A 10,310-nucleotide genomic window follows, 5' to 3' on the forward strand; every position below is an offset into this window, starting at 1 on the left:
AGGAGAGACTTCGTCATCGGTCTTTTCCAGCTGATCCAAGATGGTGGGTTGATGTTTACTACAGAAACTGTTCACAATCCGGCTTGTATCGCTGTTTTTCTGCGTCATCTTGCTACATCATGCATTGCAATATGTTATTAGGAATATGTAGAATGTTTTTGCTTGACTTTTTTGCTCCTTTATGCTGTGTTATTCGTGTTCTGTGGCTGTAAAGTTGGGGGTGTGAGTCCAGGATATGCGAAACTGTCTACGTGTCACTAGTTGATCAGCTGTGCGTTGTTTGTGTTGTACAAGCTCTGAACAACTTGGATCTAACAAATGCATTAAAATCTACACCATGTATAAACATTGTAGGGTTGTTTTCATGCTGTTTAGCCAATAATCGAAGACCTATATTTTGTAAGTTTATAACGGTGCCAACTTGTGTAATACAATGTATAATTTGCCCCTCCTCCTTTTAGAAGCAAGTGAATATTTTGGAGCACCAAAAGTATAGACCACTAGAAATTTTCTTTCCCATATGCATGCACTTCAGTGCATAAAGACTCAAGAGCTTTGGCTTCAGTATCAAATTGTTTTACTCTGTATCTCTTAGCCCACATTTCTTCCAATAAAAATCTTATCATATATTCTGCTACTGTTATAACATATAAACTGTACATAACACTGCCTGAGTATGTCAGGTGCACTAGCCGTTTACGAAATCCTCTAATTAGACCAACTCAGCCTCAAGTTTGACACTTTAAGCAGTAGGATCTTTCAACGTATTAACCATGCATTTTCCTTACAGTCGTCATCCCTTAACTTAAGTCCATCGCACCCACGTCCACACCTCACCCTGGTGCTGCTGGGTTTTGTGTAGTTGTAGTTGTACATGTAGATGATGAATGTTTGTGTTTCCCTTTTAGTCGTCCTCCCTGGAGTCCATGGTGCAGTACATCAGTCCGGTGAACCCGGCTGTGTACCCTCATCTCACCCTGGTGCTGCTGGGTTTGTGTAGTTGCTGCTGGGTTTTGTGTAGTTCCCGCTGGGTTTTGTGTACATGTAGATGATGAATGTTTGCGTTTTTCCCTACAGTCGTCCTCCCTGGAGTCCATGGCGCGGTACATCAGTCCGGTGAACCCGGCGGTGTACCCACACCTCACCCTGGTGCTGCTGGGTATCGGCATCTTCTTCATGGCCTGGTTCTTCGTGTATCCTTTCTCATGGCTGCATATCTGGATGTGTGCAATCACTCATGTGTATATCTATGTAATCAGGGTTCTCCCCAGAGAGTGGAATAAGGGAGGCCCTCCACTATCTTCTCTTCTTCATCGTGTCATCACTATACTGTCCCGCTCCAATACTCCACACACTGCCTTCCTCTGGGGGTCAAAGCTTCCAGGTCTTCCTTGGTGCATGGTTCGGACAGGAAAGGGCAGACAAGAAGATGTTTCATAGTCTGCTCCTGTCCGCAGTCACAAGCAGTCTGTCCACCTGGGCTGAGACCCCACTTTGCCATGAGGGTCTTGCATCTACCTGTGCCTGTTCTAAGGCGGTTGAGACATGACCAGATTGGCCATGTCTCCTCTGCTCCTGGAGGAAGAGATTCCTTTGGGGCGAGGTTAAGTCTGTGTGGTCCACTATACTCTCTGCCCTCCACTATACTCTCAGCCAGCTCCACTATACTAGTTTTCAAATTTAGTGTGTTTCTTCCCTATTTTCTTTGTTAGTTTTGCTAAGATTAATGACAATTAACAGATTTTTGTACCAAGTGGCATCACTTTTCCAGTCAGCATTGTCTGCAAAAACTTGTGAATGAGCAATGATCAAAACAATAGTAGTTTTGCCACTTCACAACAAAGGAATAACAACAGTATATTATACTTGTAGTATTTGACACCCTCTGTCATTGCAAAATGAACCCATTTTCATGAAAGTGCAGGGCGTTGATGCGGGTTATTTTTGCCAGCCCCTCCACTATCACTCACACTCACTATCCATGGTTAGATTATACTGCTGCTGGGTAAAAAATTCTGGGGAGAACCCTGATGTAATGCATAAGCAGACAGTCATGAAGGGTAATATGTAAAGGCATGAGTTTGGCTTGCCTTGGTCAATAAGAAAAAGATTAGATTGACTGTGATGAAACCATAATTTATATCAAGCCAACAACATTGGTTATGGCTAAATAATCCTATGCAATCATGACAGTGTCAGCCATATACATGTAGGACACATTTGTAACCTCAGTTGCAAAGTTCTTTTCTGCATATCCACATTTCTTGAATTGGCAAGAGTGCAAGTCACTTAGATTGTATAAGTATGCTTCAATCTTGTATGAAATGATTTATTTTACAGTAAAAAGAGGTGGAACCACAGAAATTGTATATTGTCATGTTACAAGAAAGGTGTGTAATTGGATATAGAGTTCTGCATATGATGGTAACTCCAATAGATCCTTCTGACTTCCAACTTGTACCTTGGAGGAGATGAGGATACTAGTTTTACTGATGCAGCAACTATAATATTGATAATTACTATTCTCATATATCAGTTTTCAAACCAGGAAGTCAAATAGCTTCTGGTAGATAACTTCTCTGTTGGTTTGAATTTCAACGAAACCTTTGTAGAGTACTTAATGCAAAGGATAGCTTGAAAGTTCCTATTTGTTCAACGTGGTAGAAATTATTCTGAAGTAAAGTTGAACTGGAATTTCTAACACAAAATTTGGACCAAATTTTTGACTGTCGAACTAGTCTAAATGTGAACTTTTTCTAGACTTTGAAAGCTAAGAAACCGAGACAGGAGCTGGGCAGTGGAAAATTTGGTCAATATGTCCAGTTTTCATTTTTAAACTTTTCTCAGGAAATTATGAAAGGGCAAGGGTTACTTCAGTATTCTCTGGATGTGAAGTGTTCCTTAATTAGTTCTCTAGGTATGAGGTGACATCTAACAAGTACACCCGTGACCTGTACAAGGAACTGCTGGTCTCTCTGGTGGCCTCCCTGTTCATGGGCTTTGGAGTGCTGTTCCTCTTACTCTGGGTTGGGATATATGTATAGCAGGTGCGTTTCTGTGTTGTGAATGGTTTGGTAGTAGCAGTATCCAGTTAGTAATAATTGTAGTAGTTATAGTATCCAGTTAGTAATAATTGTAGTAGTTGTACTATCCAGTTAGTAATAATTCGAGTAGTAGTACTCAGTTAGTAATAATTGTAGTAATAGTAGTAGCAGTATCCAGTTAGTAATAATTGCAGTTGTAGTAGTATCAGGTTAGCAATAATTGTAGTAGAAGTATCCAGTGAGTTAGTAATAATTGTAGTAGTAGTAGTAGTACCCTTTCATAATTGATTGTTCATAAAGTTTCCAAATGGTGCTGATTTACTTTTGCTTTTTTCTAACTGTTTTATTTTTTCTTTCTGGTAGTAACCACAAGAGATGCAGCTATCATTTCGCATTTCGAGAAGGAACATTCCAGGCCGGACTGCCACACTGAGCAAACCACCATCATCTCTCGTCTGCCTCAGCACTGTGTTCAGAGACTTCAAATCAAGAACTACGGACACTATGATAAAACTTATAAACCCAATGATCTGAAACAATGTAACAAATGTATGCAGCATTTGTGCATTAAAACAGAAGCAACATATTGATATGAATCATAGTAGATATTACTTGTAGTAATTTTTAAGTAAGGACACACCATGTAAAAGACATAAATGCAAGTGACTTGACTTGATTTTTTATTATGTCTTTACTGATGAATAAATAGGTTTATTTGTACAAACATTACTCTTGTTTTGATTGTTATTTATTTTGATTGTTATTTAGTGTTCATCTTGATTCAGAACATTGAAATCCAGACATTCCTGTTGAAGTGTACATTCCCCTAGAAAAGTGAATTCTCCTCTACATAAACTTGGTAACTCCCTTTCAAGATTGTGTAAGTCTCACTCGAAAAATCCTACTCCAAGACACAAATGATATCATCTTTACCATATCCTACAAGGTAGCTAAAATGATCAATTGTACAGTGCCTTTGCTAACACACAGTGTGACACCATTGAGTGTTTGCTATGTTGATGATGGCATATGACAGATGTAACGAGAAGAAAAGCTCAGAAAACATGATCATTAGAACAATAGATTTTCATGAATGCAATATTAGTTGAGCAAAACATACTGATACATCGATGAAGGTTAGACATCAAGGCTATAAGATACACAAGATCTTTAATTGTGAGAGTTGTCACATCTAGTTGACTCGATGGCATCAACCTAGCCTTGAATTTTTTTCTTGCATTTAACTAAAATTTGTCATTTTTACACAGATTTGTAGTTCAGCAACAGACTGAAACATCTGACCGTCTTCATATATTATCCATGTTTAGCAACCTGTCTTGTGCAAAGCATACAAATGTTTGGCACTAAAAAGTCATTCGCAAGATCTTCTGTAACGTCATGACTGCGTTCAGTCGACCTCCAGGATGAGTCTCCTCAACACATTGTCCAAGTGCGCCCTCTAGCGGCCCCCTTATTTCATCAGGGGCGTCGTGCAGTAGACCTTTGTCCGTGGGGGCCCATTTTACATTTTGCCCATCTATGTATTCCTTTATTTGTCCCCATTTCCGCCACTCTGGATGTTTTTGCAAGTCGGACAAAATTCGAGCACATACGTTGGCATACATCATTGGTGTGTACTTGAGAATGTCCTCACATTGGTACTGGTCGCTGAAGAATAGTTTCTTCTGGAAGTCCATGTAACACGGCTCGTTGCAGGTCCCATCCTCTTCTTGATGATTGACAACTGTTTGCCTGTCAATCACCAGAACGTCATCAAAATCGATCAGCCGAACACGACCGCGGATGTCGACTGCAAAGTTTTGGAAAGTCACATCCAGGGAAAACAGAATCCAGTCCGGGTCCTTTTGGCGAAGCGTATCCACTAGCTGCAACAACTGTACTGCGATGTCAGCTCGAACTTTCCAGGGGGATTCTATGAAAGTGTCCAGCATCCTCCCTGCGTGTTCCACCACAATAACTCTCCCGCAAGCACCATAGAACTTCGGAAAGGGCCAAGGCGTTGGGGACTTTGTTGTAAAATAGCGCAGCAAGACCGCCTCTTCGTTGATGAGAAGAGAGGTAGAGAGAAACGCACGCCCGATGAGATCATCGTTGGTCATTTCTGTAGTTTCTTTTCCGACGTACAACTTTTTCACTTCTTTCAGAAACCTATCAGATAGACAAACCGGCAAAACTGACTTTTCCGGGCGCGAAATTCTCCAGCTTCCTCGCAAAAAGGGGATCTTCAGAGCAACGTCGGTCACCAACGTGGTCTCTATGATAAAAGATGAAGGGTTACATTCCTTGGGACGTGCCGAAGATCGGCAAATAAACTTCTCATATCTCTTCCACCCCACCGCATCGCTCAGGGTTTTAGCGATCACCTGAACGTCTCCAATCTTCCCTGTGGAAACTATTCCTTTCTTCCAACTCCTGCCTGACTCCGGGCGCACTGTCGCGAAGTTACCCCGATGTAGAAGCTCATAGGTGTCCCCAAAACACGCCGGACATTTTTCCTTCTCTGCCCAAGACATGTCCACGTCTTCTGTCGCCGCAGGTCCCATCTGATCATGACAAGCCTTATAGACGAAAGCAGCCATCAGAAGAACTCCCAACAGCAGCGTTTTCTTGCCCCTCGTGGATTTTCGGTCCAGCAGAACGCGACAAAAGCGCCAGACAGTAGTCATGACTATAAACCAGTGTCATAAACTCACTGCACCCTTGGCAAGACGACAATGCGCCGTCAGTCCTTCAGCCTAAGGGCAATCCAACAATTTACCAGAAAGAAAATTTAGGAAAGTTGAACATACAGTTGCAAGAATGAGGTAAGGGTAATACGACATGCAGGCGTGGATCTTCTTCACTAGTACTGACGAATTCTCAAGAGTGTAAGTGTTTGTCAGGGACGCCGGCGTTTTGCAGTTGTCTAACTTGGTGTAAGACAATGGTTGTCCAACAGGTTTGTTATGTTTACTCGAACGGGGACATCTGGCGATGCCAACAATGTGTTCTTCTCCACTCGACTGAGCCATTCAGTGAGTGAAGTTCTGCTGTGGTAATGCCCATATATGTGTGTGCATGCGCGTATGAATGAGTTTGAGTAAGAGTAAACAGATCACTAGTTGGTGAGCCTAGAACCATACCACTGTCTTGACAACTTAACTTGCTATTGATTACAAGCATTTCTCGTCTCTAACTTGAAAATAGATAAATAGCCTTTGCAAGCAAATTCTAGGTACGAATTACTACTCAGTAATATGTCAAAGGTAAAGCCCCCCCCCCCCCCCAACAAAACAAAGTTAACCTGTCTGGACATTGTTATGCAAATCGAAACAATTTTTGAGACATTGATGTTTTCTTTTACATGGCCTTTACCTTTGCAAATTTGGCGTTACCTAGCATTCCTTACTCTCCAAGCAGAGGTCGAGTCGCGGAGATATACTAGTAGTCGAAAAAAATACAGCGGAGGAGCGGCTCTCTATTTTTTTCGACTACTAGTATATCTCCGCGACTCGACACCTCTGCTTGGAGAATAGCATTCCTGTCGTCGCACATGCGTTCAGATCTGTGAGAGCATACTTCATGCTTACCTTCACATGTTCAAGAACACAAACTGGTGATATTTAGTAAACACTTACTCAAACTCATTCATACACACACACACCATATATATATATATATAGGCATCACTACAGCAGAAGTTACTAGTATCTCACTGAGAGACAACCAAGAGAAGAACCAATTGTTCCTCCTGTTCGCATCGCTAGATGTCGCTTTTCAAGTTAACAAACCTGTTGAACTACCTGCCTTGTCTTAATATGTTATTAAGTTCAGCACAGCTTCTAATGATGGGGTGTTGGACACAGCATAGATAAAAAAAAAACACCTGTTGGACGACCTGCCTTGTCTTTTTACACCAAGTTAGACAACTACAAAATGCCGTGTTTGTCAGAAACATCTACATTCTTGGGGATTCGTTAGTAAAGAAGGCCTTTGCCTGTTAGCCTGGGTACCATTCTCCGCTGGTCGGCTTTGGGGTGCTTTACCTGGCCCAGTGCTAAGGCACCGACCGGCTTCTGTCAGCCTGTCTGATTAGCTGCCCTTTGAGATTTGGCCGACAGAGCTTGTAGCCGGCCTTTGTACTTACGCCGCCAGCGAGACGAAATCTAACCAACCCCGTAAGAACTCCCCCGGCCTGCGCTAATTAACTGTACGGGCCCGCTACGCCTACAGCACCGAAGAGCATCTCGAGCGCCTCGATGGTATGATACAAAGGGCTACCGCTTGTCGTGTTACTAGTACTTCAGCAGCATACATGAGAGAAGGTGTCCGCCTGATCTTCGCTCTTCATGTGAGGTACCTGCGATTCTCCCGGTGTTTATCTAGTCTAGAAAAGCGTTCTAGTTGGACACTACTGTTTCGATACTCTCACCTCATTCTTTGTACATGACTTGTACGTTTACAAATTTACCGTCCCAATATTTTCTGGCAAAGAATTCTATTTTATTTGGATTGTCCTCAGGCTGAAGGACTGACTGAGCACTGTCGTTCAGCCAAGGCCTAGGGTGCAGTGAGTTACAAAACTTTTGTTCTATCATGACTACCATCTGGCGATTTTGTCGCATTATGCTGGACCAAAAATCCACGAGGGGCAAGAAAACCCTGCTGTTTGGAATTCTGCTGTTGGCTGTTTTTGTCTATAAAGCTTGTCAAATGGGACCTGAAGACGTGGACATCTCTTGGGCGGAGAAAGAAAAATGTCCGGCGTGTTTTGGAGACACCTGTGAGCTTCTACATCGGGGTAACTTCGCGACAGTGCGCCCGGAGTCAGGTAGGAGTTGGAGGAAAGGAATAGTTTCCACAGGGAAGATCGGCGATGTTCAGGTGATCGCTAAAACCATGAGCAAGCCGGAGGCGTGGCGGAGATATGAAAAGTTTATTTGCAGATCGTCGCCACGTCCGAAGGAATGTAACCCTTCATCTTTCATACTGGAGACAATGTTGGTGACCAACGTTGCTCTGAAGCTCCCCTTTTTGCGAGGAGCCTTTAGAATTGCGCACCCGGACTCTAAGCCAGCCTTGCCGGTTTGTTTGTCTGCTGGGTTTCTGAAAGAAGTGAAAAAGTTGTTTGTCGGAAAAGAAAGTACAGAAATGACCAACGGGGATGTCATCAGGCGTGCGTTCCTCTCTACTTCTCTTCTCATCAGCGAAGAGGCGGTCTTGCTCCGCTATTTTACGACTCAGCTGCAGTCTCCGACGCCTTGGCCCTTTCCAAAGTTCTATGGGGCTTGCGGGAGAGTAATTGTGGTGGAACACGCAGGGAGGACGCTAGACGCTTTCATAGACTTCCCCTGGAAAGTTCGAGCCGACATCGCAGTACAGTTGTTGCAGCTAGTGGATACGCTTCGCCAAACGGACCCGGACTGGATTCTGTTTTCCCTGGATGTGACGTTCCAAAACTTCGCAGTCGACAGCCGAGGTCGGGTTCGGCTGATCGACTTCGATGACGTGCTAGTGATTGACAGGCGAACAGTTGTCAATCATCAAGAACAAAAGAAGGTCTGCAACGAGCCATGCTACCTGGACTTCCAGAAGAAACTATACTACAGTGACCAGTACCACTGTGAGGACATTCTCAAGTACACGCCAATGATGTATGCAAACGTATGTGCCCGAATTTTGTCCGACTTGCAAAAAACATCCAGAGTGGCGAAAATGGGGAGAAGAAAGGGAATACATAGAGGGGCAAAATGTAGACTGGACCCCCACGGACAAAGGTCTACTGCACGACCCCCCTGTTGAAATAAGGGGGCCGCTAGAGGGCGCAATTGCACAATGTGTGGAGGAGACTCGGCCTGGAGGTCGACTTAACGCAGTCTTGAAGCTACAGAAGATGTTGCAAATGACTTAGTGCCAGACATCTGTATGCTTTACACAAGACGCGGGTTGCTCTAGCCTCCATAGCAGGCTCTCTGATTTGCATAACAATGTCCAGACAGGGTAACTTTGTTTTCTTGGGGGGTGGGGGTGGGTTTACCTTTGACATATTACTGAGTACTAGTACAGTAGAAGCCGCTTAATTGCACGGCCTATTTGCCAGTAAATTTTGTGCAATTATCCGGATGGTGCAATAATGCGAAGCTATCTAATTGGACCGCACCGGTTTGGGATTCCGTGCAGTTAACAGAAGTGTGTGTTAATCCGTTGTGCAATTAACTGGATTCTACTGAGTACCTAGACTTCGTCCCACATGCATTCTGATCTCTGTAAGAGCGCTTATCTGCTTGCAAAGGCTACCTATCTATTTTCAAGTCGTTAGAGATGAGAAATGCTTGTAATCAATAGCAATTTTTAAGTTGTCAAGACAGTGGTACATGGTATGGTTTGTCTAATATGTCTTTATTGATGAATAAATAGGTTTATCTGTACAAAAGTTACTCTTGTCATGTTTACAGTGTTGGCAAGTGGCTAGCACATTGTATGTTACTTGGTATTCAAGCTGGTCCTGACGTGTACTGCACTTTTTGGTTCTTGTTGAAATTAGCTGAATTTAATTGGTGAATTGCAATCTTGTTGGCTAACATTGTTTACAAAATGGCACGTAATTTTGATCAAAAGTGTTGAGTTTTTTTGCTATTCTGAGATCGTAGAGTATAAACAAACAAATTACAAGATTTACTGTTCCTAAGACTTTCCTAGGCCATGTTGATTTGATTATATGGATTACATCCGCATGCACATAATTTTTTGGCTGTTTCCACAGAGAAAAGAAAGTTTTCAACAGCTGCAAAATGAGCAAATATATTCTGTAGATCACAAAACAATTATTGGAAAACGTTAGCCTGATTTAATCGCGCTTCTCAGGCCCGTCGTACATTGCCGCGCCGATCCGCGGGGAGGAGTCTACAAGCTCCGGATAGCGGAGTTTGCGTTACACAGACTAGGAAAACGTATGGGGGGCAAACTTTTTTTATCTGCATGCTCACATCAATTTTTTGGTTCCAGAGGATGTCATTCCGTATGATCAAATAAACGTGGCCTTATCTAAAGTATTGACCGTTTTTTGCTATCCACTGTAGAGTAAAACATCCAAATGATAAGACTTATTCAACCCAATCTTTTAAAATCATGGGCAGACTTAGCTACACTTAACTTGGCCTGAAACAATTACCTAACCATTACTATTTACTGATTAAAAACATCAAACTTGATAAATATTATCATATGACTTCAAAAAGTAGCCTGGTGTCCCAACGTATCATATCT

The 10,310-nt window shown here is 42.7% G+C and overlaps 2 protein-coding genes and 1 long non-coding RNA gene across 3 annotated transcripts; 2 read left to right on the forward strand and 1 right to left on the reverse strand.

The window, feature by feature from the left end:
- Nucleotides 1-246: 246 nt before the first annotated feature.
- On the forward strand, nucleotides 247-2,962 carry LOC118406341. Its single transcript, XR_004830028.1, has 3 exons — nucleotides 247-271; nucleotides 1,078-1,193; nucleotides 2,918-2,962. It is a non-coding gene; the product is annotated as an uncharacterized LOC118406341 (long non-coding RNA).
- Nucleotides 2,963-4,408: 1,446 nt separating this feature from the next.
- Nucleotides 4,409-5,731, reverse strand: LOC118407143 (divergent protein kinase domain 2A-like). The gene has a single exon (XM_035807562.1). The coding sequence runs from the start codon at nucleotides 5,729-5,731 to the stop codon at nucleotides 4,409-4,411; it is 1,323 nt and encodes a 440-aa protein (XP_035663455.1).
- Nucleotides 5,732-7,757: 2,026 nt separating this feature from the next.
- On the forward strand, nucleotides 7,758-10,141 carry LOC118407144 (divergent protein kinase domain 2A-like). The gene is made up of 2 exons (XM_035807563.1): nucleotides 7,758-8,708; nucleotides 10,124-10,141. Exons 1-2 carry the CDS (start codon nucleotides 7,758-7,760, stop codon nucleotides 10,139-10,141), a joined length of 969 nt encoding a protein of 322 aa, XP_035663456.1.
- Nucleotides 10,142-10,310: the final 169 nt, after the last annotated feature.

Source organism: Branchiostoma floridae, chromosome 19 (assembly GCF_000003815.2).
Source record: "Branchiostoma floridae strain S238N-H82 chromosome 19, Bfl_VNyyK, whole genome shotgun sequence".
Taxonomy (NCBI): Eukaryota; Metazoa; Chordata; class Leptocardii; order Amphioxiformes; family Branchiostomatidae; genus Branchiostoma; species Branchiostoma floridae.